Source organism: Gnatocerus cornutus, chromosome 8 (assembly GCF_029298725.1).
Source record: "Gnatocerus cornutus isolate USDA-ARS CGAHR chromosome 8, icGnaCorn1.1, whole genome shotgun sequence".
Taxonomy (NCBI): domain Eukaryota; kingdom Metazoa; phylum Arthropoda; class Insecta; order Coleoptera; family Tenebrionidae; genus Gnatocerus; species Gnatocerus cornutus.
Window position 1 is genome coordinate 11,818,004 of NC_142240.1, and position 22,079 is coordinate 11,840,082.

At 36.9% G+C, this 22,079-nt stretch overlaps 2 protein-coding genes across 2 annotated transcripts; both read left to right on the forward strand.

Annotated features, from left to right (window-relative positions):
- Positions 1 to 81: 81 nt before the first annotated feature.
- On the forward strand, positions 82 to 2,187 carry l(2)dtl (WD40 domain-containing protein denticleless). Its single transcript, XM_088043215.1, has 2 exons — positions 82 to 232; positions 282 to 2,187. Exons 1-2 carry the CDS (start codon positions 190 to 192, stop codon positions 1,985 to 1,987), a joined length of 1,749 nt encoding a protein of 582 aa, XP_087899341.1. The 5' UTR covers positions 82 to 189; the 3' UTR covers positions 1,988 to 2,187.
- Positions 2,188 to 9,591: 7,404 nt separating this feature from the next.
- LOC148169852 (fork head domain transcription factor slp2-like) lies at positions 9,592 to 10,921 on the forward strand. The gene has a single exon (XM_088043196.1). It carries the CDS (start codon positions 9,690 to 9,692, stop codon positions 10,683 to 10,685), a length of 996 nt encoding a protein of 331 aa, XP_087899322.1. The 5' UTR covers positions 9,592 to 9,689; the 3' UTR covers positions 10,686 to 10,921.
- The last annotated feature ends 11,158 nt before the right edge of the window (positions 10,922 to 22,079 follow it).

A 22,079-nucleotide genomic window follows, 5' to 3' on the forward strand; every position in this document is an offset into this window, starting at 1 on the left:
TTTTTATCTCTCTCATGCTTTTGGATTTAACTTTAAACCAACAGAGACAGAAATATTAACTACGTGTATTAAACTACACTGAACCTAAAAATAACCAACTGTCAGTTCCCGCTTTAACCTAACATTCTAGAAACATCAACAATCGAAATCATTGATCTCAAATTTGTTTTTTCATCACCAAAGCACAATATGAATAGTTCAAAAAAGTTGTTCGATCAACAATACGGATTCTGTAAGTACTTTTAAGTGATGATAGTCTAAAATTGATTAAATTTTTGTAGCGAGGTGGAAATATTACGATGATATTATTAAAAGACTTCGCTGCACGAAAGAAGAAGAATACACGCATCTTCTCCCCACAGAAGATGTAATTTCTGATACTCCAATCTTTGCTTGTAAGTTTGCTCAACAGAAAAACTGCGAAACATTCCTGGCTTTGGCTAATGAGGATGGTAAATTAGCAATACATGATACCGCGAAAAAACAGGAGACTTACGGTATACGCGCACATAACAATGCTATTTTTGACTTAGCTTGGATGTTTGAGGATATGAAAATAGTTACAGCGTCGGGTGATCACACGGCGAAACTTTTTGATGTTTCTAACTGTGATGTGAGAGAAATTAAAGCGTTTTATGGGCATACGCGGTCAGTTAAAACCGTAGCGTTTCGTAAAGACGATCCCAGTGTTTTTGCTACTGGTGGTAGAGATGGGAATATAATTGTATGGGACACTCGGACTCAAGGAGGGAGTTTCATCGGGAAAGTAGACAGGACAATATTTAATTCACATAACACCAACAACACCCCTAGCAAAACTCGAAAAAAATACACTTGTTTAAGTCCATCTAGAGCTTCCAGCGCCAAATCTGTCACGGGTTTGGTCTTCCAGGATGACAACACTTTGATTTCTTGTGGGGCTGGCGATGGGATTATCAAAATCTGGGATCTTCGTAAGAATTACCTGTTTTATAAACACGAGCCTATACCAAAAAATAAGATCCCATATGGGGGCAGCACGGCCAAGAACGGTTTTAGCAGTTTAATCATCGATAAAGATACCTCGAAGCTTTACGCTAACTGCTTAGATAACACAGTATATTGTTACAATGTCGGAACGTATAATCCTGAACCAGTAATGAAATACACGGGGCACCAAAATAGTACCTTCTACATTAAATCGTCTCTAAGTAGAGATGGATTGTATTTAATCAGCGGCAGCAGCGATGAAAATGCTTATATTTGGAACACGAAGTTTTCTCGACCTGTGGTCAGGCTGACCGGGCACGTGGCTGAGGTTACATGTGTCGCTTGGTGTGAAAAAGACGATATAACTCTCGTCACGTGTTCCGATGATATGTCGCACAGAATCTGGAGGATTGGGCCGGAGGAGCTACCCGACAACTGGGAGATCATCGGCAAAGGCAAAGCTGAGATTCTCCCTCTCAACGTGCAATCCAACCTCAAGCGAGCGAACGAAGACTTCACAACACTTCCTAAGAAACTTATTGTACCTTGCAAGAAATGTGATAGCCCCTCCGCGAACGAGTTCTGCCAGAATTGCTGCAGCACTAAACGAAAACATGAAGAGGACCTCGGAAATGAAGCAAAGCGACCGCGTCGACTCTTCCACAACTTGCTCCATGACAATGAAGAAGATAACAGTAAAACTGTGCCAACTTTGAACTTACCGAATTTTGTAATAGATGGGATAGCACCCCATTTGAATTGCTCGCCCCCGAAAAGAAAAGACCAAGATTGGTTGACGAAAATCCGAATTGAGAAGAAACTTAAACGGGAATTCCTCGATGGATCACCCACGTCAAGCGCCGCGAAAGTCCAGAAGTTGGATAGTACACCTAAAAGAAGTTCCTCGGCGCAGAGTCCCATTTTGAGGTTTTTTAAAATTAAGGCTGAAGGACATTCGTGTCCGAGTAAGTCACCGGGGGCGTCACTGTTAACTTCAAGCCCCAAGTCAAGTCAGTAATATTATATTGTAGAATATATCTCATCTCATTTTTTAAGACTTGTAATCTTAGTGTACTTTGTAGATTTTTGTTTTTGTTCTTTATATTGTAATGTCTTATTGATTGTTTTGACTTCTAAATAAAAAGTATTATTTTTTACTTTTTTGTTTTGTTGCGTCAGTCACTGGGTGTATTCTTATTTTTTCATCCTTATTGAATTATTTATCTACTGAGCTGTCACAGAAGTTGGTATATTGCTGGTTGCATAATTCGCAACTCGCTGGCCCTTTTGTTACATTTTTTTCTCTTAATAAATGTCCTTATTACTCATTTTTTTTAACTTATTCAGTCTGGTCTCAATATATCGAGATTTTGTTCACGAATAGAAATTAAGCCTTTGCACTTTGCGGAAACACGTCCGACTAGCCAGTATGAAATCCTAATTACAAAAAAAGGTAACAAATCTGATGTTAATGATGTGTCTCACCAGGCTAATAGATATAAATGCTGGATTGTTGCCTGATGGCGTTTCACATGACACTGCATGGGGAGATTTTAAGCCTCTCATTACGCGGATGAAAACCACCTGGTCTCGTGTCGAACAGAATCTGTAAATTAGGCTCAACATTGACAACTCGACACCTTCCATACTTCTAGAGGATTACAGAATACACTCACGTTCTTCCCTTTGTATCAAATATTTACGTTTTCAATTTAGTGAGCAAAAATTTGAAGTAACCCCACCGAGAAGCAGTGGCATCTCAAAAGTAGGATAATTTATGACAGTACCATAAAGTTGGGTGCGTCCATAACAATGTGGCTAATAAAAATAGGGCAGATGTCATTCAAAACTTTTTTTTGAGGTTTACCTAGTTCTGTTTTATTTATTGCCTGGTTTGGGTCGGAAGTGATTTGAATTATTGTCGAAGTGAAGCGGTTTACGATAACAAGTTCTCAGGCAGTGTTCGGTTCGCAGAACAAAAGGACATCGTTAGTAAAGTTGGTGCAACTGGACGAAAAGGGACGTAATTGGATATGGGAGACATGAGAGACGTGGACATTACAAAATAATGAGAATATTGTAAACAATTTCTGGATAAAAGTACCAAGAAAGATACAATTTGTTGTACGCAAGAGACGATTTCACAAATAAACAAAAACCGTGTACGTGTCCAAGTGAGACCCATATAAAACCAACTAACAGTACGAAGCGACGAATTTATTTACGTAAAAAGAGTAATGAAATAGCTCACCCTCCATTTGATATTTATTTTTATTGTAGTTTGCGATATCGGTATGTTTGGTGATGTCTGGGTTAGACGAGCGTGTTTTTCCACTTATTGAATCAATTATTGTCCGCTAAGGGTTGGCAACAACGTTAGCAAGTTGTACACTGAAAACCCTGAAAACAAAGAAAAACTCAACCGTGTGTTTAACGAAAACTGCTGACGGCTGTTTCTTTGTAATAAAATCAAAAAAAGATTTACACCAACCAACCTGTTCGTTAATTATTTTTTTCTTTATGACCAAAATAATTAAATTAATTATCACGAAAAATGACGGCCTTCCGTAACAAAAAAAGAACGCACGTTGTGAAAACAGTTGACACGCGGCACAAACAACACACTGTCGGGTTACATAAAAACTGTACACGTTTCGGTTCTTGTTACTTCATTGTTAGAGAGATCTAAATCTAAATAAATAGCAAATAATTACCGATGACCCCAGATTGGGGGAACTCCCGTGGAGATAAGCCGGGCAAAACGTGAATCGAGTTGCCGGCAAAACCAGCGGCGGCGAGGCACCATGGCGACATGCGACAAAATATTCTGATCCCATAAACATCAATGATTTTTGATCAAGCAAACACAGACTTTAACTCTGAGAAAGAGAAAATTTGGAAGTTTCTTGGAAAAAATAATATATTTGACTCGGCTTGGCACTATGAAGGAAGTCCAGGAGTAAATCTCCCCAAATTTTGTTGTCACAGTGTTGACAATACCAGAAATACAGATTTTAATTTAAAAAAGTAAAAATTGAATTTCATAATTTAATGTAGTTATTCCAATTTTGTTATTTTTGCAGAATACTTACTCAAATTTTGTTGCAAAAATTTGGAATCGATCTATAATTTCTATAATTTCTGAAAAACTTGTTTCTTCAGTTCTAAAAATTTGTGTTTTGACACATTGGCAAATCCAAAAGAATAATACTCAAAATTCTCGTTGTTGACGTAATCAGAGTTACAGATTTTAAAGAAAATGATTCAAAATTTTTAGATCAGTTTAGAGGTGAAGAAATGAAGCAAAATCTTCAAAATTTAGTGTTTTGGTTGATACTTTTGTCATTAAAGCAGGAATATCACTAAATTGCATTGTACTTACGTAGGATCGTTGAATAAACTATAAATAAAAATTTTCATTGTTGTTTAATTTTTGTGTTATCTAATTTAATATTTTCCAACGCAGATGGTTTGAGCGGATAATCGGCTTTCCTTTGCTTAGGACACCTTTAGAACGTGCGAAAACAGTTCGAAAATTAACCTTTTAACTGGGCAAACTTTCATTATAGGAAATAAGAGGATTTTCGAGCGATTTCTTTGAAAATTGACATGTACCTACTACATGACAAGGCCGTTTGCATTGTCAGTAAAAATCGACTTTTCGGCTTATATTGTGCCGCCGACTCTGCAATTTCGTGTCATTGTGTTAGGTGGCCAGGCTAGGATTTAGGTTGCATGCGTTGAAAAGGTAATAATTAACAAAAGCGACACCGAACAACGCCACGTGTTTTCTTGTAATCTCCGTGGCCAATGCGAAATGTCACTAAGTAGAAATAAATGGAGGTGTTTGTTGTCCGGACTTTGTGTTTCGCCGACGACACAGAAATTTAACGAGACGTCTTAATCTGATGTAGGAAAATCACGAATTTTCGACGGAGTTAATTTTACTAACGGATTCCTAATTCCGAAACTAACAACTGTTACACGTTCACGGAAAATAATGCCATTTTACGACCGACTATTTTCTGTTAGGAAATCAATAAAAATAACATAAACTCATAATTATACTGCGTAAACCAACAATGTTTTATTACACATAAAATTCTACTGTAAATCAGCTTGACTTATGTCCGTTTCGGGGAAAAGCCATTAACAATTCATAACCATTCCAAAACACTTAATTCACCTGCTAAATTATGGACAATGGCGGATGATTCCCACATTATTCTTTTCCATAAGTCTTCGTTACGACGAATGTTATGATGGTAAATTGAGGACATTTATAGCACGAAGCCTGACAATACGCTCATTGTTATGTAATCCAGAAATTTTTTTTTCGGAAGTATCCAGACGTTAACCGTATTGTGTGCCATTTAAGAAGTAATTGAAGTATAGTGCAGTATATCTATTAGAGAAATTAGTATATAATAGACCCGCATCCGAGATGTACAAACACGCACAATCTTCATCAAATTGTAGAGTGAAGTAGGAACTTCCTCTAAAACGCGACACCCTCGCTGTTAAGTCATTAACTCTTCAAATGGAATATTTTCAAAACACCCCTATTTATTTTAATTAATCTTTTGTTTCAAACTATAAATTCAGCTGTTATGATGGTGGTAGTGTGTTCACATCCATAAAGTTTTAAAATAGATTTGTCACGGAAAGTCGGTGTGTTCATCTATCACGACAGCAACTGTATGACGAATTATTTCACCCCGAAACCAGCCAAATGTCACGAAAATTGAAAAAAATATTTGTGATGATTGAGAGGTTTTCGGGACAAATATTTCGAAACAGACCGAGCCAAACAACAAACAGCATATTGAAATGTCTGACTTGTCTTCGAAAATAAAGAGCGGCCTAGTTCTGGCCGTTCTCCGCCCCTAAAGCGGTCCTTTCAAAGACATTTGCTTTATTTAAAAACAATATTCTTGTCTCGTGACAGATCTATTAGAACCCAGAACTTTTCGCCACTCAAAATTCTAAACTACCCCCCACAGAATTAATCATATTGGTTTAAATTACCAAGATGAGGGTCATTTGATTCATTCATAATCGTGATATTTCCATCACAATTTCATGTTTAATTCACAGACCCGCATGAACCAGACTCTTCTCACGATATTTTGACTTGTGTTAGGACCATTCATAGGTTTTCATTCTCGACCAATTTAAGAATTTCGGACGATAATTGTGGAGATTGTTTGCGCCACAGCTGCTCCACCACGCAGGAAATGCCCTGTTGAACAAAAACCAATAATCTTTTTTGGCACGAGTTCTTGTTGAAAGCGTGTTACATCTTTGTTGTTACGTGTTTCCAGAGCTTTCAGGTACCCGAAGCGCATTGTTGCGAAATCCTTTTATTTTTCCCGAAGTCCTGTCTTGATTTGTGTTCAACACTTTCATGGGGGAGTACAAAAACATGCAAGCTGGAACGTTATAACCTTTGTATAATTTATCGTCGTACTAAAATTTGGTCTTCCTCTGAACTTTCTAAGAACCTGAGAGAAACCACAAACTGTCTAATTAAATCAAAACTAACGGATGAGCTGAAAGCTCCAGTAAGGTACCTGTATCTCATCAATTTAGTTAATCCTGACTTCCTGTTGAAGTGTTTTCAGTAAACATAAAGTGACGGTGTCTCTGTCCTCGTATAAATCCACATAACTTATGTTGATACAAGCCCGGCATTGAGTGTCTTCCAACCAAAATATTTACTTGAAACAAATAAGTTGATGAGTTCCACCACCGCACCAATTAGGCTTTTTTTGAGTCAACTCTTACTTTTCAGCTAATTGGTTCACCGAAATTCCGAAGGCGAAACCGTCCAGGTTGTAAAGTTAATTGTTGACTTTCTAAACAAATAGTGTCTGTGTAAATTTACGATTTGTTTTTATTGCCTGTACAGAATAGCGTTGTCTTGTTGAAGACGGTTAGGAGCTAAATAGAGGTTGGCCACCATTTATGACAGTTTTCTCTCCGAGAGCAATAACTTTTATTGCATCGCTGGATTTTCAATAAAATCAAACGTCTTGTGCTGGATTTTATTATAATTTATGGTGGTGGTATTTCAGTGACCGCATGCGGTCAAGGAATTGTGAAATCTTTCGAGAATTGTCACGCTTTGTCAGATCTGACCCATTTTTCGTGTACTAGAAACAGCCCAATTTAGCCGAGCCACCCTTACATGCGTTTCCCATAATCCAACCGATTTTACCACAACAAGTTCTTAAATGAAGTGTAAACGAGTGCTTTTTTATGAAATCACCCTTATTTCCAATCGATTAAATACAAAGTTTGGGAACCACCGCGCGGTTACGATTTTATTTAGACGCATTTGCAGTCTGTTGGTGTTAAACAATCAGAAATACGATTTTTGTTGATTACAACAATACGCCTAGAGGTTGGCTGGTTTTATTCCTAATTATGATCTGTGAGGATTCTGAACAATAAAAGTTTTTTAATATGGGTGGTTATGGGCAGAACGTGTCTTACAAATAAAGAAGCTTTAATAAAATGATAATAAAATCACACAGGAGTCGGATGTCAATTAGATGTTGAACCGGAGAAGCCAAACAGCTGTCCAAGTACACTCAACAACCCCACTGAAGTCACCAAATAAGGGCTGTTAGGTGATTTCAGACGTCCCTGTGGAGCCAATAACTATAAATATTATTCACAAATTGATACGCGATATAGATCGAATTTCGTTATTTATTACGACTTGGTTTAAAATTTTCTTCTCGGATTGCCATGAAATTATTAGGTGTAAGTTCCGGTTGCGTTCTCTAAATATGAGAAGACAAAATTTATAAGTTACTACGTGTAACGTTACTTATACTTACAATTTTGGATTTTTTGTTCTTTTCATGATAGAAAATAAATCTTAAGTTAATGTAAATATGGTTTTTAGGTCATTTTCTCGTTCAACAATTGTAATTTTTGGAACGAATCGATTATTTTGTACTTCGGCGTAATAAACTGATCAAATGAAGTTCCTGCACTTCTTTAAATTTAATTGCTCAAATAGGTGGTACCAAAAAAATAATCTTTTCAAGTAATTCTAACGATAAGACATCGAGATACTCAAATTTTGATAAAAATTTATAGGTCAAATAAAAAAATTGAAAATTTATTTTTCCTGCTCTATAACTCTATAACGATCTAATTTGATATGGTTAATAAACGTGTCTAAATTAGTAACAGTCACAAATTTCATTACCCCAGTAATAAAACTGCCAGGAATACCGATTTTTTGGGTATTAGGTATTCAATATGCAAATTCGTTTCGTCTTGTTCCAAAATTTCGAATTTGGTTTTTCCAAAAAAGGTTTCGATTCAAAATTTTTGAGATTTTTACGTTCAGGATTTCTGATATATGTACCTCTTATCTCGTTTTCAGGAAGCTGATTTTCAGGCCTCTTCAGTTTTCAGAATTATGAAATTGTTAAGCAACAAAGTGCCATGAATTTCAGATTTCCAGGCTTCGGGGACTCAGATTTTCTGACTTTTTTAGTTCGTAGTTTCAAGGTTTAATTTCCAAATTTTTTGTAGGGTTGGGTTTGCTTCAGAATGCTTTAATTTTTTACATTTTTGGCAGTTCTTGAATTTTTATTTTTGTATCCTTTAGATTTGTCATCTTTTTCAAATTTTCTAGATTTTTCTAATTTTTTGGGTGATCCTCCAGACTGTCTAGTTTCTGTGGATTTTGTGACCTTTTTAAATTTCGATTATGTTGCCTTCATTTTTCTGAACATTAAAGGACTACTTTACCAAATGTTTAAATTATAGATTCCTATAACTAATAAGCATGTGGTAGCCCAAATTCCATGTTTATAAACACTGCTCTCTGCATGGCACTTTTATATTCAAGATTACTCCACGATCCGTAAATCTCAGTTCCTGTAGTAGGTATGGCTAATATTCTGGTTTATCTGATTGTGATCTTAACGTGATTAAAAGTAAATTAAAAAAAATCAAAAATCAAATTTGGATAATGGTTTTAGATTTCTGCCATCTCGCCGCTGCGCACTGTGATTTATTTATTTATTTAGAGTTCTTATCTGCGAAAAAATGTTGGGAAATTTAACAAAGCAAATTTAGCGTTTAGAAAGCTCTTCTGTGTAGAGAGATTCTTATCATGTCTGTTACGACATCTGTGACACAATCCAGGAAAATAATATAATCTATACCGCTTAAGTTCTTTTGTGCGCAGCTCCCTCCAGCAATACTTCAATAAATTCATTTATTGGCGTTTTGAGTCCAGTTGCGGTGTTGAAAATCAATTTTATATTGTTACCACCACCGACCTAATAGAAGAATAATATTCGCAAGTTCAAGAAGAACCAGGTGGTAACCGTCAAATAATGGTTAGCTCGAATGTGAGAAGCCCGCATTCATCCACCACCATCCACTGTTACCAAATGTTACCAGTGAAATTTACAAAACAAACAAAACAACCCTCTTGTGTCAGCAAACAAGTTAATACATCAGAAAGCCCCCACTAATACTGGGTTTGTCCTTACAAATCAAGGCGGGGCTTAGAGCTTTCAGACTGCAGGATTGGTTAGACGCGATTGGTTGATATCTATAGAACTTATTTAAGCTTTCTATGCTACAAAACTGGTTTTAGTTGATGTTTTTGCTCCAGTCGCTAGCCGATTGTGGTTGAGGCAAGTCGTTTCGACAAGTGTTTACTGTTGTGTTGTTATGTAAATATGGTGAAAAGGGAAGAAACTATTTTGGTTATTCCAACAATGGCGCGAACTCCGTTGAAATCTTCGTTCTCTATTAGTTCGATTTTACCGGAAACCGCTCTTGAGGCCCCCAAGACACCTGAAGAGAACACTCCTTCGATGCAAGCTTCGGAAACTGAATTGAGCGATTCTGATTGTGATTTGGACGTCACCGGAACTCCACCACCGCTTGATTGCTCGAAAACCTCTCAAGAAAGTAAAGACAATGAAGAGAAGAAGTGTAAAGAAAAACCTCCTTATAGCTACAACGCCCTGATTATGATGGCTATCAGGAACAGTCCCGAAAAGCGTTTAACCCTAAACGGCATCTACGAATACATCATGAGGAACTTCCCGTACTACCGAGAAAACAAACAAGGTTGGCAAAACTCCATCAGACACAACTTGAGTTTGAACAAATGCTTCGTCAAAGTCCCCCGTCACTACGACGATCCAGGAAAAGGCAACTACTGGATGCTGGACCCATCAGCTGAAGATGTTTTCATCGGTGGCACAACTGGGAAACTTCGCCGCCGCTCTACCGCCGCATCCAGATCGAGGTTAGCAGCTTTCAAACGCACGATAGCTTTGGGGGCGTTTTACCCTCCTCTTCAACCATTCCCTGCTCCATACGGACCCTTCTATCCCGGAACTTCGGCGATGTTAGCAGCGTCTGTTTACCAAAGATATAACCCTTATTTACAAGCAGCTTCCATGCTTCCTAAACCAACTCCTTTGATGCCACAACAGTCTTTTAACATGGAGCGGTTACTAGCGCCGTCTTCTGAGGTTACTTCGACACCGTTCTTCAGACAACCCTTGGAGTTGTACAATAATTTCCGATTACCACCCCAACATCCACAAGTTTTGCAACATCCAGTTACTCTGTCTCCGTCGAGTACGTCGAGTTCACCGGAGCCAAGAAGGAGTCCGGATAGTTTATTTAAACCAGTGACAGTGATTTCGAGACAAAGTTGATACTGATTTAGGGGTTAAATAGAGAAGCTTTAATCATGGACAGATGTTGGTTTGTGTTCAAACTGTTTATTTGATCTCATTTAGACACGTCCACTTTTTTAATATTTTTCGCTGTGTAAATATTGTAAATGTTTGTAAATATTAGAAGACCTATGTGATGTACCTTATGTCTAGTTATTGTTTAGTGTAATAATATATAAATATGAAATATTTAAATATATATTTGTCAAATCTTATATTCGACTTTCATTTAAAAGCACCGGTCAGCGTCCGACGGACAGGTAAGTATAAGCTCATAAATCTAAAGTCCCTAACAGTTCCATTTCGGTATTTTTAATTAAAACTTAGTCGTTTATATCTTATGTGAGCACCTTAATTATCACATCGCCAGTCCGCACCATTAGAATATTTATCATTTTTATAAATGTGAAATTCGCAGACATAAACCGGTTACTTTTTAATTTTAGCATAATTTATTTTCGTTGGAGCTGCTAATTTAAAAATGTTTTTACAAATCGAATATTAAACCTCATGTTGTTTCAACAAATCTTTTATGAGAAAGTTATAATTATAAATTAAAGGAACGACTAAATTAAAAATTTAATAATGCGTGTTTGAGAAGAATATTTTAGTCATGCGGTTTCACTTTTTTAGTTTAACATTTTGTTGATTTGTGCTATAAATCTTTTGAAGACAGTTGAAAATTTTTCTTAAATTATTTAGTAAGTTTGTGACACTGATAATTACAGTTAGTTGGACAAAGATGAGGTTGTAATTGCAAGACATTTAAATACCAATGAAAAACATTTGATTAATGTTCGGAGTTTGAATGTAAAAAGATGGGATTCTAATTATGCCTAATTCATCTTTCATTGGCTGAAATTTAAGGTTGTAAGTTGCGTAATGGAACCGTTGTTAAAAATTCTAGAGGTTTTTTTAAATATTTATAAAATAATAAAGTGGTTAAATTTCAATCTTGATTTTGAAAAGGAGTTAACTAATAACTGCAGCACTAAAATCACCAAAATTACAGATTTAAATGTAGAATGTAATTTGCAATTTGGTACACAACTCGCAAATAGTAAATTCCCCAAATTTGATACCAAAATTACGAATTTTAGTGAAGTGGTGGAAATTTTTTAAAATTAAAATTTTTGTCTTTGACTACAATTTTGCAATTTGGTATATTTAATACAATACTAAAAAATAGTACCCCCACAAATTAAATAATTGTAGCACTAAAATTACAAAAATTACTAATTTTAATTATTAAGAATGTCTGAATTTTGCTACACCTTGAAAATTAAATTTTGTAAAATTTGACTTTTTCGTTGTACAATGTTGCAATTCGCTGCAGATAATACACAACTCACAAATAATAACCTTCCCAAAATTCCATTGCTTTAGCACCAAAATCACCAAAATTACGAATTTTAGTGATGTCAGATATTTTTGCTTAGAATTAAAAATTAAAATTTTAAACGTTTGTGTCTTTTGGTTTACACTTTTTCAATTTAGAAGCCAAAAGTACATAATAATATTCTCAAATTTTATATGTAGCTGTAGTATTGGTAAGTGAACGATGTCTGAAATTTTTGCTTCGTCTTAAAAATTAAATATTCAAAAATTTGTGTCTTTTGCTCTACAATTTTGTAATTTGATTGAGTTAACTTACATCTTACAGATAGTAGCTTTTTCCAATTTTATAGTAGGTACATATTCATAGCGGCAGCACTAAATTGATTTGCTCTTTGGGGTACCTACAATATTTTAGGCTCTTTGATTTTTTCATTCTTTTATTTAGATTTGGATTTGAAGTTTCTTAACATTTTTAAAATTTGATCTGATCTATGTAGTTTTGAGTCTTTTTTGATTCTTACATTTTTCAATTTGTTTTTAGACTTGTAGGTAGGTATTTCTTTCTTGTATTTGATTCTGAATTTTCTATACTTTATAAATATTTAACTTTTAAGTCCTTCTCAAATTATGAAACCTTTTCAAGATTTTTAGACAGTCTGTTTTTTTTATTTTGATTTTTGTACATGTATAGGTATCTACTTTTGAAGTGCTTATATTTTTTAGATTTCTTTAATTATTAGATACACAACATTAAAATGCTTCCTGGAACGTCTTTTTTTCTTCTCTCTGCAGTCCCAACATTGTTCTTGTTTACGAGGTGACACTAGATAAAGAGCTATAAAATCTTTATAGATCATTAAACTGTTTTTTATACTGGTAATTCTTCACACTGACCCAGTAATATTAGACATTTCCTCTTCAAAAGCAAAAAAGTGAGGTAACTTTTTCCAGTGGGTAAATTCTCGAAACTGTATATATTTATTTTGAAGTGGGTCTAACCCACTGCATATGTTTCTCTTTACAACCTTATCTGGTCTAGTTGATCGTAAAATTACAAAATAAGCAACATAATACTTTGTATTTGTCCATTGTTAGCTTGTTTGCCCCTGTCCGATTATCTTGAACCTCGAATTAGGATATTCAGTTACCATTTTTACGAAACGTACGTGAACGAAATCCGCTTCAAATTACATTACAAAACCGGGATTTATTAGCACCTTTTGTGGGTTTTGCAAACCACAAATAAATATTTACTTTAGTGGCAACCGGAAGAATGTGTCCATCCAGGAAAGGATTAAGTCTGAAAGGTCTTTGATTTTCATTTTCTGTCCTTATATTTAGTTTTCGGCATGTGGAAGTAGAGTTCGGCAAGATCAAAAGCTTAGATTATTTAACAGTGAACACATGGCTGCTGTGTCAAAACATTGAGTTTCAGACTTGGTGGTTGTTCGTGATGTTTGTATCGTTATATTACCACCCTGAAGTTGGGGCGGCATTCCTGAAACTAAATTGACACCGATATGGTATGCAGAAATATGTCATTTCCAGTGGGTGGCCCACTTGAAAATTCGTGATAACCGTGTAGAGGGGCCTTAAATTAAACGAAGGAAAAAAAACGATGTTCTTTTCACAGCGCGAAACTAGTTCTGAAAGCCCCAATCAGGTAAAAAAGCTTGTGAATGTATCTTTTTGCGAGGGTAGCTGGTAATTTGATATTTTTAACTTAATTGTATGAATGTAAGGGGCTGATTGTTGATCTAGAAAGCTACTTTGTTACCCATAAACAATAACGTATTCATTGGAGCATTGATGGATGTGGCGTGGCTTGTAGTAAATTGCACGGATTTGCTCGGCATTAATAATACAAAAAAATAACGAATAACTTTATACAAGTGTGATGGTTAACAAAATTGGAAACCGCTGGCCGCTGGTATCAATCAGCGGGATATTGTGAGTACCAGCAGGCAAAGACGTGTTAACACTGTATTAATTTACACCAAACACGATATAGTCCCATATCTAACTCAAGCATTCCTCAGCTGGGCACCAGAACCGATTTCAACACCTACACGACAATCATTGCCGACCTTTTATACGATTCCTACTTTTTTCTTTTCGATTATAAGTCCAGGTGGATCGCGAATATATCACCATTCTGTGCATTTCGATTAAAGATGTAACAATCAAACTGATACCGATACATAATTTACATTTGTAATCATCATAAACGTCTCAGCGGGATGCTTGAATTTATTTCTACAATGTAAATAACGATGTAATTTAGCAATCCACTTAAACGGTTAGCTTTGCTCGAATTTTCAACCTACGGGTGCCACTTGGTTACGTTTAAATTGCGAATAATCTGCAATTTCTAGAAAAATAAACCGGTATGTACTGGAAAAATGAAAGAAGCCTAGACAAGCGGGAATAAACGGAAGATATGTCTTTGCATATTTAAGCGAGTTTAAACATAATTTAGACACTCGTTCGTTTCATTAAACGAATAAGATGTTTAGAAAGAGTTAATCCTACTAGAAACTAAAGAAAGTTCAGATCAAAATGTTGACGATTTATCAAAGGAATATGGGAATCAATAATCCAAAAAAGTAAAAACATCTTTTGGTTCATTATTTTCGAATCACGAAGATGCGAGATAAACCAACCGACATTTTTTAAAACAATTTCTTTTTCTGAATTTTTTCCAGGGTTGAACTGAGAACAACTCAGTTAGACGGAGACATTCATGTCCAGTTTGTATTTACACAGCTTTGCCATTCGAAACAAGAGTCGACTTTTCCTCATTGAAATCCTCCAAAATCCGATGTCAAAAGTCAACTTTGTCTCGTGCTCTTACCAGCTGCTCTTCTTAGCGCACAAAAACAAGACCGGATTGAAAAAGATGAACCGCAACGGTCAATTGTTTAATTCGGGTTAAATTGAACGGCATTTGGTAGTTTTTAATGGAACAGGCACGAGTTATAATAAATATTATGACCCCACTTCCTTTCTAGCCACTCGCTTAATTGGGTAAGTAAAGAAACAACCATAAAAAATAAAACAAAGCGTTTACGTCATTAAATAACACGAACATAGGATTTGAACTCTTGGACAGAGGTCAAATTGTCTTGACTTCCAATTTTTGATCTATCAGTTTGATCTCAACGGAAGCAAGGATTAGGTGGTCTTCAGGAGAAAAATGATTCGGTTTATTGATGAGTCGTGTTCCGAGTAGATTGTTTGGGTCATTTCGACAGATTGATGCAATGATTCATATCCGTTGTGTGGAGTAATTAATGAAGTTCATAAGTTGTAAGATATTTATGAATGAACGTTGTAATACAGACTGCTTCGGCAGCTGGAGCGACCACAACGCACTCGATTATCTCGTTAAAGAGTTAAAGAGTTCAAAATGTTTACTCGCCCATTCATCAGCTAGACGAACGAAATTTTTAAAAATTCATAAAACTGCTTTCATTATCTTTCAAGAGGCAGGTAGAAGTTGGTCAGTGCGGAATGACACTTTGATTTATCACCGTCTTTCTCTGGAAGATCGATTAGTGACTTTTTCAGTGTTTCTTGTAGGAAAAATGCGGCCAGTGGTCGGTACACGTGTTTGTTTGTCATAAAGGAGATGGACAAACGAGGCAGGATGTAGGGAATGATAATGTGAAGTCAACAGCGCAATTCAGGACCAATTGAGAAGATACTTGAGATCCCGGACACGTCTGTGGATGATTGCCCCATTTATAACTAAATTTACATCCAGAACTCGACCAGTTGTAGCTGCAAACAACTAAATCAAATTTATACACACATTTGTTATCGTGGATTGGGTGTCAAACTTTACCTTTTTTAACCATCAAGTGAACAATCTCACATGCCTTTGATTGGCCGCTTTCTAAAGACGTTTTAGAGAGCCGCTTGATTGATTCAAGCTTTGAATAGGTTGCGTTTGTTTATCTGATCTCTACGCTATTAAAGTAATGTTATTACATTGCGGCTTGTGTTTTGTGTTGCTGGTCTTAAAAACCTTTCCCCTTGACGTTTGAACGATCGCTCCAAAAAGGCTTTTTGTTCGCATTAATCGCACCAGTTGACTAAATGCACCTTAACAAATTTCATATTGTGGCGTGGATTTAGACAAATAACAAAGTGGTTGATAAAGGAGTATCTTTTCGGATCTTGTCTTTAACGGTTTCGCCTCGGGAGCAAAATTCCCAATTCCTCCTACGAAACTGCATAAAAGCAACAATTAATTCTCTCGATTAAGTCGTGATTTATAAGGGTACATTTCTCACCACCATGACAAGCTGCGAAACCGCTGGGGTGCCGCAACGTATGTAACCTTATGTTCACAGGGTGTACGCATGTAAAACATCCCCCAAATAAGATATCTCTATGTGTTTGGTTTTGTTTGGGGTAGCGGCCGTTGTTGCCTCAAATAAAATATTTCATAAATCATATTTAGGATCCATTGTGGCGAGGTGCCTTAACCGTAAAACGGATAAATCGGTTCACGCGTATACCAGAAGGCACGTCCATGCAGGGACAATTTCTCCTTTCGCTAACTTAATCGACAAAGCATGAGAAGTTTTTATCCAACATGCATGCAACTCGTCGAGTGCGCTTATTAAATGTTTATTTAAACTAAGGCACGTGTCCTTTGTTCCTTCTTTTCAACAGTAGATCAGATTTGCGGACATCACGGACGTGACATGACAAAGGATAAGCGGGAGGATGCACCCTATAAATGCAACGGAGCATTTCAAGAGTCCTTGTATCAATGTTACGTATTATGCACTTACTCAGGAATGCAAATTGCGATGATTAAAGTTGAGGCGAGCGGAAAAAGAGTACCTTTAACCCATGTAAAATCTGTTTGTCTGTATTTTTCCGCGCTTTACAAGTGCCCTATTTGCGTCGTTGTCAAAATGGTATCGTGCGACATCCGACGCGCTGATTGGCCTCATTTCTCTACTCAGGCGTCCGTAGCGTCGCCGACGTCACGAAACTCCAGCGTCTCATCGTGCGGTTTGTCAACTGTGCAAAACCGTCTGCTGACTCTGTTCTGTATCAATAATTACACCGATCCCGTCTCAACTGGCATCCGTGCGAATTTAATAGTGTCATGGGGCAACACAAATGAGAAACAAAAATTACGACACGTGACGGGATAATAGAGCGGCGTCTGAGGATAAAAGGACACATGTCGTCGAGAGTTTTTTTTTGCATCCATGCTTGATTACACACGCAAATGAAAATATTAAAATTCCGGAAAACGGACAAGATTAGAAATCTTTTTTGGAGTTAAACGGCTTACTTAACCGACCCTCTTCGCCACATGATCCCAAACAGCTTTGGTCAGCTTGTCTAAACTTGGGCTTTTGATTCAAATATGTTTACAATCATGGGAGGGCATAAAAAGATTACAAGACGACCGCATGGTGGAGCAATAAAAGCTTGCTTAAAGTGCGGATAAACCGGAGAGGATAAGGAGCTTACAGGACCTCCACGGCGACAAGAAATGGTACATCCGTCTTAACGGAGTTTCTAATTACGTTGAGCGCTGTTGACAACAACGTGGTCAGGTCTTATTAGCCTTTTTTTAACGTACCGACAAACTGGGACCACACAAATTTCGTAATCGGGTGTTTTGGGTACAATCAAAAGTACGAGCTGTGGGCAACGGCAGTTTTATGGCATTTGGCAATCGTTTAAATGGGGCTGTAAAGTTAATTCTTTTACAATCTCGTTCTTAATTTATTACTACTAGATTGTAGACTGTAAATTTGTTCTATCGGAAACTTTTCAGTTGTTTGGAGCTAGTCATTGTCCTTTTCACTTTTGCGATGTTTGTCCAAAATTCCACCTATTTAGCCGTTTCGCCTCCTTCGCGTCGGCTACTTCCCCGTTCAAAGTCAATGCAGCTTTGTCATTTATTGGTGACGGAATATAAAGACATCAAAGTCGTGGATAGCTACTGTGTTTCCTTCGTGGACTTTGTAGTTGCCGCTGGTATAAAGAGTGCTCCGCCCAGCACCGTTTCTACTTTGGCGCTTTTACCGCTTGATTAATGGTGTTCTTTTCAAACTTTGCCATGGCCTGTGTGCTTTTCGACCATAATATTTGCGTCCGGAATTTCGACCTCCTCGAATTTGTCGAAAAGTAAGCGTAAGCGAAATTAATTTCCAAAAATGATAATGAAGGACCGTTCTGGTCGGCTCGCTGGGTTAATTATAGGTTAGAATCCGAGTTGCAACAACTCGTGCTATAGTGTTGTAATGACGGGGTACATCTCGAGCTTCCTGAAGATATCTTTGAGATGGATGACGAGGCAAACGCTAAACAATACTCGCTACAACAAATTGGAAGGCTAGCGGAAACAATTCACTATGATTAACACCAATTTCAACACTGAACTTGCAACTTCGAATCAAGGCTGTGAACGTTTTATCTAACAAACAAACCCGATGGTCCCGCTGGGACCATCGCTCATTAGCTTGGTGGGGGACTTTGGTACTGAAGACCATTGAAAGTCGTCCCTTTTTTTGAAATCAGAAGTCCGTTCCTAATCGACACAAAAGCTCAGCACTGATGTATTTATTACCAGCAATAATTACTATCAGTAGCCATGGATTTTTGACGCAGCTAATCGTAAAAACACTCAAACTTTCTGTCCTTTTGTTAGAAACACGACCGAGCGTTTCCGATAATGCCGTTTATTCACGTACCTGCTATTTTGTGATCCTCTCGACTTTTGTGTCTTTGTTTTGTAAATCATCAAGCTTCTTGTTTAAGCACAGGAAGGTGGCTAGTATTCCTGGAGCCTTTGTTTCAGCTGCGTTCTCGACTTCTCGAGGACTATTCAGAACCGGAAATATTGAATAAGGACGCGAAGTCGCAGACCAAAGTGATTTTGATTAAATATATTGAAAAAATTTCCATACAATGCTGGGGATTTATTGACTGAAAACGACAACACGACAATGGACAATGAACATAAACTGACAACAAGAAGAGTAATTTACGTTCGGTGCGGACCTTATTCAAAAACTTCCACTTAGTTCGATTCACTGACTGGAAGCATGAGAAAACCGAAAACTTAAAAGTATGGAAAAATTACTACGAAATTGCTTGTGTAATAAGTTGCACATAAAAGAGTCGTGAGAACGCCCAAATCACTTAATATGATGTTTATCACGGTGTAGTCCTGCTAGTCCTGCTGAGCTTTCGGCAATAGAAAAACACTGAGCTTACGAATATGATTGAGATTGTAAAGCTGCTTGTAAATGCTTGTTGTGATTTACCCTGTGTGATATCCAGCATAATGACGAGCGCACAATGGCAAAGTCTGGTGACTCTTTGGGAGCGCAGCGGGTGCTCGCAGGCGATACTCGAACGACCCCTGCATTATCAAGTTGCATTTTTTAGTAAATTTAGAATGAGAAAAAGCTTGAAAGGATGCGTAAAATTCCATTACTTTGATGAGTCACATTTAGTGTCGCATCAAAGAAGGCACGTCAACATTTATTTAATGCCTAATTGACCCGCAGGCCAACAGGCCCAAGGCACTACACCTACATATCATTAATGGCAACAATAAACGCTCTTACCGCCAGCACTTCTCAATGAAAAAAAGAATCGATCAAAGCAATCAGGAAATCGTGGGAATTATCGATCGATTAAACTCGTCAAGGGTGTCTATTAATTTTTTGTGGATGAAACGGAATAAACAAGTTCAATTGATCCAAACGAGTTAAAGTCCAGTTAAAAGCTCTAATTGAGTGTAGGTAGTCCGAGTTATGGGAATGTGTCTATCTGTCAGAGGTCAATATTTGTATACAATGTGACCCACACGTCGTTTCCGTGGGATTCGTCGTGCCCTAACTCACTAACTCGCTTTATTATTTCTTAAATAGTTAATTGGACGTGTAATTTTAGAAACGTAACTCATCCACTGACTTTTTAGAGCAAATCGTAATTCGGATGGCTTGGAATTGGAGGCGAGTGTGGGCGATACAGAAAACAGAATGTTTCTAAAAGAATTTTTGCATATTGATAGTAAAAAACCGATGAGAGAAACGTGTCTAGAATTACGTAAATAAATATAAATGTTAAAACTACTTTTTTGTACCTGTGTCTCTTGCCCGAAGAAACACTGGAAAATGTCAATTTCGCAGTCCATCATTGGAAACAAATTTATCATTGCTACTGAACACTTCATTGTCGTTCTTTTTTGAAAACGTGCAACGATAATCGATTTCTTTTCCCAAAAGGCACTTTCTTTTCTTCGGTGATTTACAACGCCTAATCAGATTCTACCCTGAAATAATTGACGGTGTACCAAATTTCATAGTGTTGCAAGACCAGAATGGTGTACGAATTCCTCGAAAATGGAAGTGGTTGTAAATTATTCAAACTAAATTGCTTTACGGTATAACATGAAACCAACAGAGACATTGAGAAGCTACTGGTCTCCAACCGTGGTAATAACAAAACGACCATAAACTCCTCCCGGTGGAAAGGCGATTTAGCACAAAATTATTTGGAAGTTGGTACTGTAAAATTTGAAATAATGTTTTTACCGTCTTATTGTTTGGGAGATACACAAGCGCATTATGGGTGATAATAGAGAGGATTCTTGAGGATGGCCATAAATCAGACGTTTAAACTCTTCCTCCTGGAACAAGGGAAGGATACCGAGTGTTTGTTTTTAATGAGACTTAAGTTTATTGTGCGATTTTTGGTATTTATTTTCGTGGAGGAGACGCGGCCACATTTCCCTGTGAATCCCGATCATGAATCACGAATATTTAAATTGTATACATGAACGTTATCATGTTTGTTTACGTTTCATTCATGTACAACATCGGCGTCTTTGATCTTATAATACTCATCCTTTTTGTTGGCACTTTGAGCTTAAAAGATTTCTTAATAACTGCCGGCATTTCATACACCGCCTTTTACAAATCATTACCCATCACCTGAGTTAATTGCACGGCTTACCACCGATGCACAAATGATTAAATCCCTGCTCGAATGGACATAATAAGAACTCTTCGTCCGCATCTGTGTTATTGTACGTTTCTTTCAAAATGCTTATTTATGTTTTCGGCATTTTTGTCGGAATGTTTTGAGGTTTGTTGGTGTTGATGGGTAAAAAATTTCTCAAATCGAACCTTTCTAAGCGAAACCAACTTAGTCGGAATTATCAAAACAATAAAAAAGATAACTATATTAACGTGTCGGCCGTAAATTCGAACCTTTATTAACCCGAAGAGACGTTAACGTCGGTAATTTGTTGGTTGTTTAATATACATGCCGCGTTAAATATTTAAATTCACGGTGTATTAATTTATTAAAAATATTTATATGCCCAAATGGGACCTGTTCGGGGCCGTGCAGGTAAACTAATTAGTAGTTTGTATGTATAAATATAAGCGGCGACGGTATTTAGGACCGTAATTCACGGAATAATGTTGACTACACGTCTTAATTACTTTTTACACGAGTTCAATCAAAACAGCTGCCGCCATCAAACAGCTGAGCGCCAATTACACACTAATATGAATTTTGAGGGCGCTGAGAAAGTCAACACGAGATTCTCCCTAGTTGAACTTAAATTCGGTGTAACAGTTTTTCCATTAATTGGCTTAGTTTAGATTGTATGATTTTATTTTGGTGTAGAGTGGAGCGGAAACGTGTTACATTTGCTTATCTATTTACGTTTTCAAAGGAATTAAAATATTTATTGATAGTAGGAAACATCTTTGATGGTTTCTTGTTCTACTAAGTGTTTATAGTGTGCCAAAATAATCCCGCTTTACGCTTCAAACGGACTCTTGTTTATTTACCGAAGATAAAAGACTTAATCGGCGCTTTTAAGTAATCAAACATGCCATCCTTCATTTTTATATCGAAAAATGTCCGAGACTAAAACAGTCTGATTAAGTTTGGTCGTCGACCGTAATAAACGATTATTGACGGACGGATACATGGACAGACGGACGGTTATGATATACCTGATGCAAAGTC

Coding starts and splice junctions, on each gene's coding strand:
- LOC148169852 (XM_088043196.1), top strand. CDS start 9,690: ATGGTGAAAAGGGAAGAAACTATTTTGGTTATTCCAACAATGGCGCGA.